Source organism: Amyelois transitella, chromosome 15, assembly GCF_032362555.1.
Source record: "Amyelois transitella isolate CPQ chromosome 15, ilAmyTran1.1, whole genome shotgun sequence".
In the NCBI taxonomy this organism is placed as follows: domain Eukaryota; kingdom Metazoa; phylum Arthropoda; class Insecta; order Lepidoptera; family Pyralidae; genus Amyelois; species Amyelois transitella.
The window spans coordinates 259181-276441 of record NC_083518.1 but is presented as its reverse complement, the minus strand read 5'-3'; the positions used below and the strand labels follow the sequence as shown (position 1 = coordinate 276441).

General features: G+C 37.5%; 3 protein-coding genes across 3 annotated transcripts; 1 reads left to right on the top strand and 2 right to left on the bottom strand.

Annotated features, from left to right (window-relative positions):
- Positions 1–1312: 1312 nt before the first annotated feature.
- LOC132902547 (uncharacterized) lies at positions 1313–4919 on the bottom strand. The gene has a single exon (XM_060948190.1). The coding sequence runs from the start codon at positions 4400–4402 to the stop codon at positions 3257–3259; it is 1146 nt and encodes a 381-aa protein (XP_060804173.1). The 5' UTR covers positions 4403–4919; the 3' UTR covers positions 1313–3256.
- A 2713-nt stretch (positions 4920–7632) lies between these two features.
- Positions 7633–11361, top strand: LOC106136470 (uncharacterized). Its single transcript, XM_060948324.1, has 4 exons — positions 7633–7732; positions 9225–9398; positions 9725–9878; positions 11279–11361. Exons 1-4 carry the CDS (start codon positions 7649–7651, stop codon positions 11359–11361), a joined length of 495 nt encoding a protein of 164 aa, XP_060804307.1. The 5' UTR covers positions 7633–7648.
- Positions 11362–13503: 2142 nt separating this feature from the next.
- LOC106136469 (uncharacterized) lies at positions 13504–16824 on the bottom strand. The gene is made up of 4 exons (XM_013337031.2): positions 16735–16824; positions 15075–15197; positions 14341–14494; positions 13504–13649 (listed from the first exon to the last, which is right to left on the bottom strand). Exons 1-4 carry the CDS (start codon positions 16822–16824, stop codon positions 13504–13506), a joined length of 513 nt encoding a protein of 170 aa, XP_013192485.1.
- Positions 16825–17261: the final 437 nt, after the last annotated feature.

The following is a 17261-nucleotide window of genomic DNA, read 5'->3' as shown; positions in this document are numbered from 1 at the left end:
TATTCATACAATTTGCAAGCAAATATGTCAAGTTTTCCATCAAAAAACTTATTATAGGACTCAACCATACAACGCATAGGTGAACGCCGACCAGAATTTGTTCGGCAAATGGCGAAATAGAAGAGTGGCCGTCGAGAGCGGGCTGCACGCCGGACACATCTTCTAGGGACAGTGTATGAAATTTTGTTAACAATGTTAAGAGAGTCAATTTTGCCATGTAATATTTTGAATAGCAAGACCGCTTCAAGATATTTACGTCTTGATTCGAGAGTCAACAAATTGTACCTGGAAAGCAGTTCAGAGTAGCTAAGATAGCGTCGGTGACATTTATAATGCATGGTGCGTAAAAACTTTTTTTGAACTTTCTCAATCGCCGTAATGTATTTTTGATAGTAGGGATTCCAGACCGACACCGCATATTCTAGTTGAGATCTTACTAAAGATTTGTACAAATACAGGTAAGTTGATGATTTCCTGAAGTCAACGGAAGATCTGAGGACAAATCCAAACATTTTAAATGCTTTGTTTGTAATATTTTGAACGTGAGTATCCAAACAGAGCTTTTCATCAAGGATTATGCCTAAGTCCTTTACTGATATGACCTTACTTAATGACACATTGTTAAGTTTATAATCAAAATCGATAATATTAATATTTTTAGTGAAACTTATAAAGTTACATTTAGGTATGCTGAGGTGTAATTTATTCACAAAGCAGTATTGAGTTAACCTATCTAGATCTGATTGAAGGGAGATACAATCTTCAATTGTATTAATAGACCTATAGGCCTTTAGATCGTCAGCGTACATAAGAAATTCAGATTTCTGAAAACAAGTCTTAATGTCATTGATATAAATAATGAATAATAATGGTCCCAAAATGGAACCCTGCGGCACTCCAGAGGAAACATACACTGGCTCAGATTGATAGCCATTGATAGCTACCGTTTGAGTGCGGCTGGTAATATAAGACTGAAACCAGCGTAGCAAATTACCGCGTATTCCGTTGAAGGCGATTTTGTTCAAGAGAATTTCGTGATCTACCTTGTCAAAGGCTTTCTGAAAATCGGTGTATACGGCGTCAACCTGTGCCCCGCTGTCAAAGTTCTCGAACAAAGTTGATGTGAATGAAATTAAATTAGACACGGTAGAGCGACACTTCACAAAACCATGTTGCTCCGGAATAACAATTTTATGAAGCGCAGGATATATTCCATTGTGAACGAGCCGCTCAAACAGCTTAGATAAGGCGGGAAGGATGGAGATGGGTCGATATTGCTGAACATCTTGTTTGGAACCGTTTTTGTGCACGGGAATAATATATGCGCTTTTCCAAATATCAGGGAAGAAGCCTTCCGTTAAACATTTATTAAAAATTATATGTAGTGGTATAAATATGGTATTGGCCGTTTGCTTTAGAAAGTATGGAGGGATTCCGTCAGGACCAGCGCCCTTAGATGTGTTTAACAACTCGAGTTCTTTGAGGATTTTTTCCTCAGTGAGGAATAAGTTAGATATAATATCACAGTTGTCGCCGATATCAGCCGAGGGCTGCCAGTTATCAATTTTATTAGACCTAGGTTCAAAGACGGACTTAAAGTAATTTGAGAACATATCACAAATTACCTCAGGGTTAGTGGATTTCTCATCTTTAAGTTTCATTTCGGATGGTATGCTAGATTTACCTTTACGATTTGAAATATAGGTCCAAAAGTATTTTATATTGGTAGAGATGTTATTTTCAACTGAGAGCATATACTCACGATAACTTCTAGAACATTTCTCCTTAAACATGCCTCTGTAATACGAAAAACTTTCATAATCCGAGATGTTACCACACTTTTTCCATTTAACCCATGCTTTTTGTTTTTTTCTCGCTATATTAATAAGAGATTGAGGAAACCAAATAGGAAAATTAGACGATTTAGAATATATTAAAGGCGTATTTTTCTTAATTATACTATTAATTTTGTTATAAAATAAGTCAACTGCGTTGCTGGCAGTTAATGGGCCAAGTTCCTCGGTCCAATCAATAATTGCTATCTCATCATTTATTGTTTTATAGTCAGCTTTATAAAAGTTGTTTTTTACAAAAGGTTTCTTTAAAAGTGATTTAGTTGGGGTGGGCGCAGACATATATGAGACGAAAGGGGGGTGATGATTGTTGGGCGGGACGAGAGATAAGGGTTGAGGTTGAACAGAGCATGTCGTATTACTGATAACTAAGTCGAGGGTCCTATCATTCACATTGCGTAAATAGTTATATTGCTTACAGTCCAAATTAGCCATACAGTCATCTAATAGAAGACTTCGAGACGAGGTAACCTCATGTATCATACCATCATTGGGGTTGTTTGTATTTGAATAGGTCCAATTTAATTCATTTAGATTGTAATCCCCAATTATGAAAATGTTTTTCATGTTAGTATTATTTAATGCCTCCAAAAGGAAATTAAAATGATTTTCATAAGCGGAAACGCAAGCCCAAGGTGGTATGTACGCAGCACTAATAACGTGTCGAGAGTTGTTATCTCTGCCAGGAATTTCTACCAGCAAGTGTTCAATACATGACGGCTGAGTTGTATCAGAAGCAATGTGGGATAAGTCGAGCTCGGCCGGGCACAGACCTTTTAAAATAGCCACCATAACTCCCCCACCATCCTCTTTTTTTGTAGCTAGCCGGTCGCGATCACACCTAAAAACGATATATCGCTCATCAATAAATTCATTATTGAAAATTTCCGGCGTCAACCAGGTCTCGGTTAGTACAATAATGTCGTAGGTGGACGAGAGAATGTTCATATAAACTGTCTGAAGTTTAGTTCTGATACCGCCACAATTTTGATAATAAATTGACAGCTTACTATCCATAAACAAAAGTGAAATATTTGTGTTCGTGTTGACATAATAGAATTATATGTTTGTGTTTAAAGTAGTTTGTAATTAACGTACTATGAGAAATAGGCAAAAGTGTCAGAACCATTCTGTTAAGCAAGTTTATGCGGAATACAGTCATGCTATGAAATACATGAGAAATAATATGTTCCCTGGTCGATTTGCTGACATAATTTGGTAAGTTAATTGACACCCTGGTTATAAGATTAACTAAACATAATATTGCAAAAATAGCGTGAATGGTTGAGTAAATAATTTTAAAAATCAAATATATACAGTTATAATATGTAAGATTACTACTAAGTTTGAAGTATACTAGAAAATAAAACGTAATTTTAGGTGTAAATGAGTAAACAATAACACTAAGTGTTCGATACGATTTTTTCCAGGTCAGATTCTGTTCTAATGACAAAAGCCGGTGAGTCGTCGCGTTCACGTACAAGAATTGAAGAATTTTTAACCCATGCATATTTGAAGCCATTCTTCTTTGCGGCATCACGGCATAGGCGAAATAAGTGCTTCTTTTTTAATGTAAGGTGCTCATTTAAATAAATTTTAACAGAAGTGCCAGGTACGCCCATTTTGCTGGAGGTAAGTCCCTTCGCTTTTCTGTAGGCACTTAACACGTTATCGCGAAGCGTGCGCGTGGTGAATTTTACAATAATATTCTTCGGTTTGCTGCTGTCACTTCTAACGTGCGGTACCCTATGAATGGAGACAATTTCACTAGCAGGAATGGGGATGTTGAGAGAAGAGCTCATGGCCTCAATCATTCCAGGCAGGTGTTCATTCCGCCTTTCTGGCACGTTGCAGATCTCCAGATTGCATTGACGCGCTTGTTGCTCCAACAAATCCACTTTATGCTCCAGACCCAGCACAGCCGGGTTCATGTCCACACACCTGCCAGAGACATCTGCCAACCGTTTTTTTATATCTTCGTGTTCGTTGCTGCAGAACTCTACGGAGGACTTCAGATGAGAAATGTCTTGTGTCAACAATGACACGTGATTATTTATTTTATGTTGCTCAGCTCGCAACGACATTATTTCGTTCCTGATTTCAGATAATGATGATTTCAGTTCCCCTCTGAGGCTAGATACGCTGCCATTTATTTCGCCCTGCCATTCACTCATCTTACAAAACAACGCACGAGAGAAGGATTCGAAACTATCTTCGGTTACAGGCTTCGGGGGGCATGCAGCGCGGGAATCTCGGCCGGAGAAGGACACATCCATGCTGTCTAGGTAGGAATCATTATGAGGAATTTGAGTAGTCCGTACCGGTGTGTTCAGATTAGATCCAGCACGCCTCGTCACGTTATTACAGGACGGACATTTCCAGGTGGAGAGTAAATCGGTGGTAAATTCCAAATATTGATCTTTTTTGATGTTGAGACATTCGATGTGATAGGAGTCCTTACAGGAGCAACATTTTAGGAAGTTATGTACGGCAGACAGATGAGTTCTGCATGCAGCGCAAAAAATTTCTTCAATTTTACTATGCGACATCTTGTGGGAAGCGGTGAAAATATTTCAAGCGATAGGAGGAAGCGCAAGAAAACGTGCTGCGAAGCGTATACGCACGTAGCTACTAGCAGAAGTGACCGCCGTGGGTTGAATTATTTAGTGTGAGACTAATACAATAGATGGCGTTATTTCGAAAAAACTCGAACTATAGTGATAATGCAAAATTGATTGATATGACGTGTAAATATTAAGTTTGTTTTTTATCACTAGTGAGATCACTTTTGCACTTTGTATCGTTAAATATTCACCAAATTTAGTCACTTGTGTAGAATAGCCCGCAAAACAGATGTGTATTAGAGGAAACAGGGATCAAACGATGACTAAGTTTATGCGTTTACAGATAATTAAAACGCGATAAGGTCGATTAACTTTTAACGAATATACGATCTTCAACGTTCACTTTATCAGTTCTACACTACTGCAACTTGAAAATATCTGATTAACCAATTTTAAATAAATAAACTTTGTGGATCGAAGTAAAAAGTAAACAGCCAAGAAGCGCCACCAAGCGGCAAGTTATTGTTACTCTGTTGAGATCTCGTCGACTATTCTTGTTTCCTTTTGAATCGCCTTCACAGTAAAGCTCTTTTAGCAAAGTGGACTTAAATTTAACAATCGATTTAGTTTATAATAAGTATCGTTTGTATTCTTAGTGTTATATTGTTTTGAAGTAAGTTAATAAGATCTGCTTTCTAAGGTAATTTAAATACAACCTAGGATTTAGTGTTCAAAATATTTAAGTACTAATTATATTTTTATATTTTCATACATATATTCACGTCTATATCCTTTGCGGGGTAGGCAGAGCCAACAGTCTTGAAAAGACTGAATGGCCACGTGCAGCTATTTGAATGATAGAATTGAAATTCAAATAGTGACAGATTGCTAGCCCATCGCCTAAAAAATAATACAAAGTTTGTAAGCCTATCCCTTAGTCGCCTTTTACGGCATTCATGGGAAAGAGATAGAGTGGTCCTATTCTTTTTTGTATTGGTGCCGGAACCACACGACACTTTTTTTTTTCTTTAACTAATTTAACCTACAGGAAATATGTATATATTAATTATCACATTTTATAATGTTTTTGGAAATCTTTATTTAAATTATTATAAAAGAGGACACTAAATCACAGACATATATGTCAGTCAATCTTAGTTCTTAGAATCTATCCTGTTTCAAAGTGTTTTAATTGACTCCATTTCTTTAAAGGCGCTGCTTGTTAGAGGTTAGTATAACAAGTGAGTGATGGTCAAATGTTTACATCATTACCGTTGTTATTGCTACGGTTTTAACTGACGGAGTTCATTTCGTTATTCATGAAAATTCAACAATGAACATACTGCTTTATACATATTATTAAATATATGTACATGTGTATTTTTATGTTTTGGAAAGTGTGTTCATCAAATATTAGTTATCAATTAATATAAGACGTGTGGTTCCAGGCACCAATAAAAAAAATGAATAAGACCACTCCGTCTCATTCCCATGGATATCGTAAAAGGCGACTAAGGGATAGGCTTAACTTGGGATTCTTTTTTAGACGATGCTCTAGCAGCCTGTCACTATTTGAATCTCAATTGTATCATAAAGCCAAACAGCTGAACGTGGCCTATCAGTCTGTTCGCGACTGTTGGCTCTGTCTACCCCGCAGGGGTAGCTATATTTTAGACATGCTTTTCTCCCATGGCTTCGCTCGTAGCCTACATTACTTCTGAAGGTGTATTCTATCAAAATTTCATAAAAATCGATCCAGTAGTTTTTGAGTTTATTCGTTTAAAACAATACATACGTAGGTAGGTACGTGTATAATCACGTCATTATCACTTTTAGGGTAGACAGAAGCAACAGTCTCGTGAAGAAAACGGACTGTAAGTATGATTGTTTGTATTTTATTATTTAGTTTTATTTTTCGAGGTTGGTTGGAATACGAAAATTTATTGCTATCTGTTTCACAGTTTATACGACTGGGTTTACGGTTAAAGATATTTATTTCTCACATAAAATAATTCACTTAGAATAAGCAACTGAGACTAGGGAAACAAGGAGATATAAGAAATATATTTTTTATTGAAGTTTGGTTCCCGGCACTATAAGAAAAAAAGAATATGGACCATTCCATCTCTTTCCCACGGATGTCGTAAAAAAAAGCCTATCCCCTAGTCGCCTTTTACGACATCCATGGGAAAGAGATGGAGTGGTCCTATTCTTTCTTTTGCAGGTAAACCTAACCCGTAATCCATGGTTACACATCTAGTTGTCAGTATCCTTAAGATAACTAAAATAATGGAACAGTTAAAATTTTTTTAAATAATTCTTCATGAAACGTCCACAACGAGCTATAAATAGTTTGATAACGATATCTTTATAATTATGTGTAATACCAGGCGATATTCCATCACTTCACAAAGGATGTAACATGGGTGATACAACAAACAATCAGTGAAGACATCACGGTAATGTATGGAATTTCATCTCGTTTGTAAATGATAACATGACAACACACATCCCTTTGAGTTTAAAACGATTTGCCTACATGCCGTGAAAATTTGATAAAGCGTTTTCAGTTTTCTGCCCGAATTTTGTTTGTTTTTGTTGTTATTTTGTATACATTTCGTACGACATCTTTAGGATGAGGTGGAGTGATTGAGTCAATACATAATATAATATAATACGGGATAAATTACACAGATTGAGTTAGCTCCGAAGTAAGTTCGAGACTTGTGTTACGAGATACTAACTCAACTATTCTATTCTTTATATTAAATATTTATATAGATAAACATCCAAAACCCAGGCCAATCAGAAAAAGTTCTTTTCTCATCATGCCCTGGCTGGGATTCGAACCCGGGACCTCCGGTGCTACAGACAAGCGTACTACCGCTGCGCCACAGAGGCCGTCAAGTCAATGCCTGAACACGTTCAGAAATGTTGTGTCAAGCTGTAGGTGAAGGTTTCCTAGCGATATCTTCCGTTACCGTAAAAGCATCGGTTAGCAATAAAATTAACGTTAATAATTCAGAAAAACGATTCTGAATAAAGATATTTGACACCGCAAATATCTTTTTTCTGAATCGTTTTTCCCACCGGGTTGAACCTGTGCCGCCCTGTGCATCACCTATTTTTATTCAGACACTACAATCGTTATACCATTGACGCTATGATGAATAGATTAGATCGAGATGGTTACGATTTAAATGGCGTAAAAAAATGGAAAGAAACAAGACGATGTTGAACAAAATAACACCTAAGAAATTTCTCTGCCGATTCGAGCTCGAGGTGGGAGCTAAGGTTGTGGGGATCCTAATGTGTGTAAGTAAATAAGGTTTTGATATTCGAAGTGCCTACAAGTTGAAATACAGTGATGACTTTTAAAATGATTATGCCATCGTCCTCTGTGGCGCAGCGGTAGTACGCTTGTCTGTGACACCTGAGGTCCCGGGTTCGAATCCCGGTCAGGGCATAATGAGAAAAGAACTTTTTCTGATTGGCTTGGGTCTTGGATGTTTATCTGTATAAGTATTTATTAAAAAAATATAGTATCGTTGAGTTAGCATCTCGTAACACAAGTCTCGAACTTACTTCGTGACAAACTCAATCTGTGTAATTTGTCTCGGATACATTTATATTTATATTTATTTATCGTCATACCAGGTTTCTCCTGTCCGTCCGATGAGAGCTTAAAGTTCATTTCTTTTTATTTATTCATTTTAGAATTAGGCAATTGTCTTCCATCTCACCTGATGGTAATTAATGATGAAGACGAAGATTTTACATGACTATCCAAGAGATACCCATTCGTTTGCATAATTGCGTGTGCATAACAAATTTTAAGTAGTACATAAAAATACATTAAACATAACGATATACAATATTTACGGACTTATCCCTGCGAGGGATTTCTTCCAGTCAACCAGGTAATTCAAGAAACATATTAAGTTTATTTTACTTTTAAATGTTTGCGGTAGAGTTGTAAGTAATAGGTAAATAAAAGTAATAAATTACTCTTGTATAACCTTTGTGATCGTGTTAATACTTATGCTAAGATTTTGGAGAAATCTGGTGCAGAGATTGACTTTTAAAAGTAAGAAAAGGTACTTTACTTTGTGCTAGTTCCTACATTTCTAATTTCTCGAAATACTATTAAGACAACAGATTGATGATGACGGCCTCTGTGGCGCAGCGGTAGTATGCACTGTCTGTGACACCGGAGGTCCCGGGTTCAAATCCCGGCCAGGGCATGAGGAGAAAAGAACTTTCTCTGATTGGCCTGGGTCTTGGATGTTTATCTATATAAGTATTTATTATAAAATATAGTATCGTTGAGTTAGTATCTCGTAACACAAGTCTCGAACTTACTTCGAGGCTAACTGAATCTGTGTAATTTGTCCCGTATATATTTATTTATTATTTATTTATTAGATTCAAGTATGTAACTAATGGTTATATTGTCGATTTCTGAAAAATTTGACACAAATACACCTTCAGAAGTAAAATTTATTTCCAAGAATTTATTTAGAAATTACGCGGGTATCATGGCAAGTACAATAATGTAATCTCTTCCTAATACATACATACATGCATATGATCACGTCTTTATCCCTTACGGGTAGACAGAGCCAACAGTCTTTAAAGACTGATAGGCCACGTTCAGCTGTTTGGGTTAATGATAGTATTGAGATTCAAATAGTGACAGGTTGCTAGCCCATCGCCTAAAAGAAGCCTCTTCCTAATCCTGTGATTTAATGATTGCTCAAACGATCTATTCTTCGAAATTGCAACATTTCCTTCAAACTTGTTTCAGCTGCTAATGGTAGCATGTATCATAGCGACCGTCATCCAAACCCTGGGCCTGAAGAGCTGCGAGTCCTGCTCCTACAACTCCTGGAAACACGCCTTCAGCCTCAGCGTGTCTGCTGCGGTCTACTGCTGCATCATGCTATGTGTCAACATCTGGTTCCTTTGGGGAGTCAAGAAGGCTAGACCTACTTTTATTCTTGTATTTTTGTTTAATTACAAGTTGTGATCTCATTAAGTGTGGTTCCCGGCACCAATAAAAAAAAGAATAGGACCACTCCGTCTCTTTCCCATGGATGTCGTAAAAGGCGACTATATCCCTCGTCTATATCCCTTGCGGGGTAGACAGAGCCACCAGTCTTAAAAAAAGACTGAATGGCCACGTTCAGCTATTTGGCTTAATGATAGAATTGCGATTCAAATAGTGACAGGTTGGTAGCCCATCGCCTAAAAAAGAATCCCAAGTTTGTAAGCCTGTCTCATATTTTGACTACATCTCTGTCACAGGGTAAAGCATCAGTAATTCTGAGCTGGCTGGTGATCAGCGCCGTGTGGCTGGCCCAAACCATTTGCCTGCTGATCGTGCTCCTGTGGGAGTACTCCTCACGGGTCTCTCTCGTCGTCTGGGTCATCTGCCTGTGTCTCACCATTGTTTGTGTTTGTTAGTTCATTTTGATTTATCTTTGCACCTTTCACCTTGTCGTTAAGAGGATTTAGGAATAGGAACATTATTATAGGATACTTACAAACATACGTAAAATCACGCCTCTTTCCCAGAGGGGTAGGCAGAGACTACCTCTTTCCACTTGCCACGATCTCTGCATACTTGGATATAGGATACTTACATATAGGATACTTCATATCGCTTAATAATTGTCAAATCTTTTGGTTTCACAACATTAGTTGACGTCAAATAAATAACTTAAAACCTTAAAGTTTACTGCCGCTTCCAAGTGCAGAAGAAGCGGTAACAAACTGCACAGCAGCATTTTCTTCAACAACGTCAACTTCACAATTATCCAAACTTAGAATAGAAATGTGGAGGAGAGAATTCATTGTTGCGATTAATTTATTTATATGAGATTTTAATAATAAATAAAAAAATACGAGTTATTTTTAGGAATCTTGTAATACGTTAAATCAAAAGGGTATTCAATTTCAGTAAAGAGAAACTCTTTTCTTAAATAATTTAAACAAAATATAACACCCTCCGTTTTTCCCCCGAAATAATTAGCGAGCAAAATTATTTACTGTACTAAAAATTTTTGTTTCTTAAATTTTTTTGTTTGAAAAAAGTTTGCAATGTTATTGTTTCTTTGAGCACCTTGTTAAAGAAACCTTTAAAATGAAAGGTGAAAGTTGTTTAGACCAACGGAAGGGAAAACTTCCAAAATTATTGTATATTTTTAGAAAAGTTTCAATTTATACAGTTGTTTCCGTAACGAATTCGGTAAAATCATTGCTCATACTTTCCTAGGCTTCACTGAGTTGATATTTCTTTCAAAATGTTTGGGTTGTAGTGATAAAGCCATAGAAACGGAATGTTGGTCTCCCCTTTTATTATTTACTAATTTTTTCATTCGGAATTACCTGCGTGTGTGTGCCGTTCCATATTATTTTAAAATTGCGATGCCCAAGAGGGTTCATACATACATACATACATATGGTCACGTCTATATCCCTTGCGGGGCAGACAGAGCCAACAGTCTTGAAAAGACTGAATGGCCACGTTCAGCTATTTGGCTGCGTTCATATTGTACATATTTATAAGCACTAACTGATAAAGGGTCAGGACAAAAGTACCCGAAACCGCCGAGCTTGTATGAAGAGAGTTATGAATGTGAATGAAGCGAGGGAAGTATGCAGAGATCGTGGCAAGTGGAAAGAGGTAGTCTCTGCCTACCCCTCCGGGAAAGAGGCGTGATTTTATGTATGTATTAACTGTAATTCAACTGATGTACTTTATGATCTTGAATTTGAAGTTTTTCAGCTTCTTTTAGCTTATTTCAGCTTTTTACAGCTTTTTCAGCTTTTTTTTTATAATCATAATTGGTTTCGTAGGTATTTTGCTGTACTGTCTGCTCGTGGGCTACGGCTTTTGGCTGCAACTCAAGAACAATAAGCATCAGCAAGCTGCTGAATGAGAACATTTACAATTAATTTTATCAGTATTAGTTTAATAAAAAAGAAAAAATAAACGCGTTTTTATTTCATTAGGCATCCTGTCGTGTGGTTCTTTAAAATAGGACCACTCCATATATTTACTATGGATGTCGTAAAAGACGACTAAGAGGTAGGCTAAATAAATTTGAGATTCTTCTTGTAGAATGTGGTCTAGCAACCTCTCCCTATTTGAATCTCGATTCCATCATTGAGCTATACAGCTGAACGTGGCCTTTCAGTCTTTATAAGACTCTTGGCTCTGTCTACCCCGCAAGGGATGTAGAGGTGATTATATTTATGTTTAATAAGTTATTTCTTCAGTAAATGTGGTTTCTGCACACCCAAATTGACTACTCCATTTCTTAGCATAGATACTGTAAGATAAGCACCTTTGTACTAGAATTACTGTATTAAATGCTCCTGTATATAATTTTGTGTACATAAATAAATAAAATAAATGATATATAAATTGCTAGCAACCACAAGACACAAATAAAAAGAGTAGATGAAATAAACTTTAACAACTACGTTATTATTCCCTTAGTCACCATTTATGACAGTCACAAGAAAAAAAATAATATTTTTTTTACAAGAAAAATGGCTTATTTATACATACATACACAGATACATATGGTCACGTCTATATCCCTTTCGGAGTAGACAGAGCCAACAGTCTTGAAAAGACTGAATGGCCGTTCAGCTATTTGGCTTAACGATAGAATTGAGATTGATATTTATGAAGAAAAGAATCACGTTAGGATTTGAACCCTTGCTTTTTGTAATAGGTTTACTTTTATAATTCGCCCATCATAACCACTCATTCGCTAAGACGCACTCCATGCGTATAATACCCTAAAATATTACCTTTCAATAAACGAAGACAGGTAATCTTGGTAGAACATCTCGCAAAGTGAATTCACTTGTACGGAAACCGCTTGAAAATTAGCTGGAATGGAAATGGAAATGTTCCCAGCATGGTCAATGGGAGACATATTGGTGGAAACTTGGAAGAGCTACATGAATTCCTACCGATATTTTTTTATATATGTACTAGCGGACCCGATAGATTTCGTTCTGTTAAAAAGATTTGTAATGTAGCAGTTTTTTGTTCTTACCTATTTTAAAACATACATATAGACATACATATAGCTCTTACGGGGTAGACAGTGCCAACAGTCTTGTAAAGACTGAAAGGTCTCGTTCAGCTGTTTGGCTTGGTGATAGAATTTTAGATTCAAATAGTGACAGATTGCTAGCCCATCGCCTAAAAATGAAGTTTATCCTATCCTATCCCTTAATCGCTTTTTACGACATCAATTGGTGGTGGTGGAGGTGGAGTGGTCCTATTATTTTTTTTATTAGTTCCGGGAACCACACGGCACCTATTTTATAATCGGTCACCCTAGCGACAGGGCGTGAACTTTATATGAAAGCAATAAAGCTCATACTGACTCTACGTTTTAGTTAGAAAACGTTTCTATAGGAAAAAGAAAAGAACTGTTTTTAAAGTTTTTCCGGCAATTATTCGAATTTTTCTCGTCGTAAAAACCATCATCAAAATTCAACGAACATTTAAAAAAAATTGGTCCTACTGGTCTAGGCGTTGTTGAGTTATGCGCTTACCAACACATTTTGCGATTCATTTTATATTATAGAATATATAGAGGACTAATTACAATAAAATACTATAGTATATATATCTAGTTCTACTCGTAATAATGTAAAATTTTACAATGAACTTGTTACTTTGTATAGTTTTACTAGCGACCCGCCCCGGCTTCGCACGGGTGCAAAATTCGGAAAAAATCAATATGTTTATTTATCAAAACCCTATTATTATTAACCCTGAAAATAACAGTATATCTCCATTATATAATAGATGTTATTATACATAAAAACCTTCCTCTTGAATCACTCTACCTATTACAAAACCCCGCATCAAAATCCGTTGCGTTATTTTAAAGATTTAAGCATACAGACAAACACACTAAAATAGCGACTTTGTTTTATACTATGTAGTGAAGCATAAGTACTTTGATAGTTTAAAACCTAAAACAAGAAAAAGAAGCAATATTTCAATATGAGGTAAGTAACATGATTTACTGATAAAACATTATACATAACTAAATAAAAGTCATATTACTAGGGAATAAATTCAAATTCAAGTCTTCTCTACTCGTTCTCGACTCTGGCTCTGCGTCCGGTGAAGTCCAATCTTTGTCCAATTGCTTACGATAGCTGTTCACCACAAGTATGAAGTATATTGTCACTGAAAATCATCAGGGAGTATTAACAATACATACATATGGTCACGTCTATATCCCTTGCGGGGTAGACAGAGCCAACTTGAAAAGACTGAATGGCTACGTTCAACTATTTGGCTTTAAGATAGAATTGAGATTCAAATAGTGAAAGGTTGATAGCCCATCGCCTAAAAAAGAATCCCAAGTTTGTAAGCCTATCCCTTAGTCGCCTTTTACGACATCCACGGGAAAGAGATGGAGTGGTCCTATTTTTTGTATTGGTGCCAGGAACCACACGGCACTAACTATTAATAATACTTAAGCGCAAATCACTTTTGATGTTAATCGCCCTTGAAACGGTGTGAAATAATCAAAGGATATTGTGGTACAGTGTTTCAGGAGAGAGATAAATGATTATCGGGCAAAATGGTGGGTGATGTTGGCTACACAGATGGGACAGAGCCAACAGTCTTGAAAAGACTGAATGGCCACGTTCAGCTAATTGGCTTAATGATAGAATTGAGATTCAAATAGTGACAGGTTGCTAGTCCATCACCTAAAAGAGGAATCCAAAGTTTATAAGCCTATTCCTTGGTCGCCTTTTACGACATCCATGGGAAAGAGATGGAGTAGTCCTATTCTTTTTTGTAATGGTGCCGGGAACCACACGGCATAATATGTTAATGATTTAAAAAAACAATAAAAAGATGTACTCACATATATACCAAAGCATGCCGAAAATAGCCACGCAGACCCTGTTCCTCTGCCTCCTGGAGGTGAACAGCAGCACTAGCATGATCATCAGCATCAACATCACCGCCACGAATACCAGCGCGTACCAGATCCAGATGTGGCATAGTAGGGCATCGTCCTGTTGATACATACAAACATACATTCAGGTTGAAGAGAGTTATGTGGATGAAGCGAAGGAAATATGCAGAGATCGTGGCAAGTGGAAAGAGGTAGTCTCTGCCTACCCCTCCGGGAAAGAGGCGTGATTTTATGTATGTATATATATATATATACATTCAGGTCCATATCCCTTGCGGGGAAGACAGAGCCAACAGTCTGGACAAGATTGAAAGGCTACATACAGCTGTATGACTTAATGATAGAACTGAGATTCAAATAGTGACAGGTTGCTAGCCCATCGCCTACACAAGGAATGCAAAGTTTATGAACCTATCCCTTAGTCGCCTTTTACGATATCCAAGGGACAGATTAGGAGTAGTTGTATTCTTAATGGCCGAAACTACACGTCTACTCCATCATATTCCCATGGCAAGAGGAGAAAGCAATAAGACCTAGCAAAATGAAATAATCTTATTGTGATCAAAGCCGGGCTAGATCACCTAGATTTCTGGGTAACGAAGTTTAAACAGAACCTAAAAACCAGTTTCCTGGATCCTCATTCCTCAAACCGGGACCAAAATGATGAATCTGATACAAACCCTGTAAACACCAAAAAATAAACCGACGCTTGCCGCGAAGAAGAGAGCCACCAGGATCCAAATGGTGACGATGAGGTAGCTGATGGACATGAAGAACGAGCAGCCGTATGCCATGGGGTGGACCTGGAACCAAAGCATACATTTCACATTCTTCTTCTTTACATCAAATTTTGTTTTGGACTGTGTATGCATAGATGAATAAGACTTTCTCATTAAATTTTTCAGCGTTTACTACCTGCACTTGTTTAACGAAAATCCCATAGGAACATTACTTTTCCGGGTCGAAGGTACCACACATTGGGGTTCTTCTTTTAGGGGATGGGCTAGCAACCTGTAACTATTTGGATCGCAACTACATCATCCTACTAATATGATGTAGTTGCGATCCAAATAGTTATACATCCTACTACTATTATAAAGGCGAAAGTTTGTATGGATGTTTGTTACTCTTTCACGCAAAAACTACTGAACCGATTACCATGAAATTTGGTATGTAGGTAGCTGAAGACCCAGAATAACACATAGGCTACTTTTTATCCCAGAGTTCCCGCGGGATTGATAGGGTTTCCATGTGGACGAAGTCGCGGGCGGCCTCTAGTACATCATAATACTAATGCGAAAGTTTGTATGTCAGGATGTTAGTATGGATGTTTGTTACTCTTTCACGAAAAAACTACTGAACTGATTACGATGAAATTTGGTATGTAGCTGAGGACCCAGAATAACATATAGGCTACTATTCATCCCGCAGTTCCCGCGGGAATGATAGGATTTCCATGCGGACGAAGTCGCGTGCGGCCTCTAGTTAAGCCATAAAGCTGAACGTGACCTTTCAATCTTTTCAAGACTGTTGACTTTATCTATCCACCAAAGGAAAGACGTGATTCAAACTAGTTCACCCAAGCAGCTGTCTAAGACATGTTTGTTAAATTAAATTCAAACACATTATCTGTGTACATTTCGTCAACATGCACGACACTTAGAATAAAATGGAGAAACGGCAATGTGACAGTAACAAAAATGAGGTCGACGCGTCGCTTTGATGAAAATCGATGTGTATTTGATGGGGGGATAATGCCTTACTTATTTGTGTATTATCAAAGTTCACGGCCATATTGCGAGTGTTTTTGCATAAAAGCTACCTCGCAATCGCAATATTTCGATATCTTTATTTCTCGCGGGGCAGAGACATAGCCAATAGTCACAATACTCAAATGCCGTGCCGTGTGGTTCCCGGCACCAATAAAAAAAAGATTAGGACCACTACATCTCGTTTCCATGGATGTTGTAAAAAGCCACTAAGGCTTATAAACTTCGGATTCTTCTTTTAGGCAACGGGCTAGCAACCTGTCACTATTTGAATCTCAATTCTATCATTAAGCCAAATAGCTCAATGTGGCCTATTAGTCTTTTCGAGACTGTTGGCTCTGTCTATCCCACAAGGGATATAGGCGTGACCACATGTATGTATGTAGACCAATCAAAATTCCTTATCACCTACTTCCGATGTTCTTACTGCGAGAAAACCTACACATTCAGGCAACTGGATGTGTAACCATGATCTAATATGTGTTTGGTTCCTCTGCGAAAGTTGTGAAGTTCAGATGCTAGTCGCTTCTTTATAAAACTCGACGGGTGCTTTATGAAACCAAGAACTCACAATACAAATAGCAGCTATAATCAACGATCCAGTTTTCAAGTCGATCCCCAAGAAGGAGCTCACTGTGGGCAGGTCGTCTAACGCGGTCATGGTGACGTCACAGGTTCAAATCATGTGAATAAATAAATTTTATTTTATTTCTTCCCCAAAGTACAGTGTTGGCGACATTGACAGTTGGTGACGTCAAACAAGGAGTGTGTTTTTATAATTTGTCACAAATAAGGTTGTATGTTATGAGTTATGAGTGTGGATGAAGCGAAGGTTGTATGTACCGATGTACCGTGTGGTTCCCGGCACCAATACAAAAAAGAATAGGACCACTCCATCTCTTTCCCATGGATGTCGTAAAAGGCGACTAAGGGATAGGCAGACAAACTTGGGATTCTTTTTTAGGCGAGGGGCTAGCAACCTGTCACTAGTTGAATCTCAATTCTATCATTAAGCCAAATAGCTGAACGTGGCCATTCAGTCTTTTCAAGAAGAAGACTTTGGCTCTGTCTACCCCGCAAGGGACATAGACGTGACCA

Coding starts and splice junctions, on each gene's coding strand:
- LOC106136469 (XM_013337031.2), bottom strand. CDS start 16,824: ATGACCGCGTTAGACGACCTGCCCACAGTGAGCTCCTTCTTGGGGATC. Junction 14,495..15,074: donor TATTTTTTGGTGTTTACAGG/GTTTGTATCAGA, acceptor ATGTATCAACAG/GACGATGCCCTACTATGCCA. Junction 13,650..14,340: donor CGGCATGCTTTGGTATATAT/GTGAGTACATCT, acceptor GATGATTTTCAG/TGACAATATACTTCATACTT.
- LOC106136470 (XM_060948324.1), top strand. CDS start 7,649: ATGTTGAACAAAATAACACCTAAGAAATTTCTCTGCCGATTCGAGCTC. Junction 7,733..9,224: donor TTGTGGGGATCCTAATGTGT/GTAAGTAAATAA, acceptor AACTTGTTTCAG/CTGCTAATGGTAGCATGTAT. Junction 9,399..9,724: donor TCCTTTGGGGAGTCAAGAAG/GCTAGACCTACT, acceptor TCTCTGTCACAG/GGTAAAGCATCAGTAATTCT.
- LOC132902547 (XM_060948190.1), bottom strand. CDS start 4,402: ATGTCGCATAGTAAAATTGAAGAAATTTTTTGCGCTGCATGCAGAACT.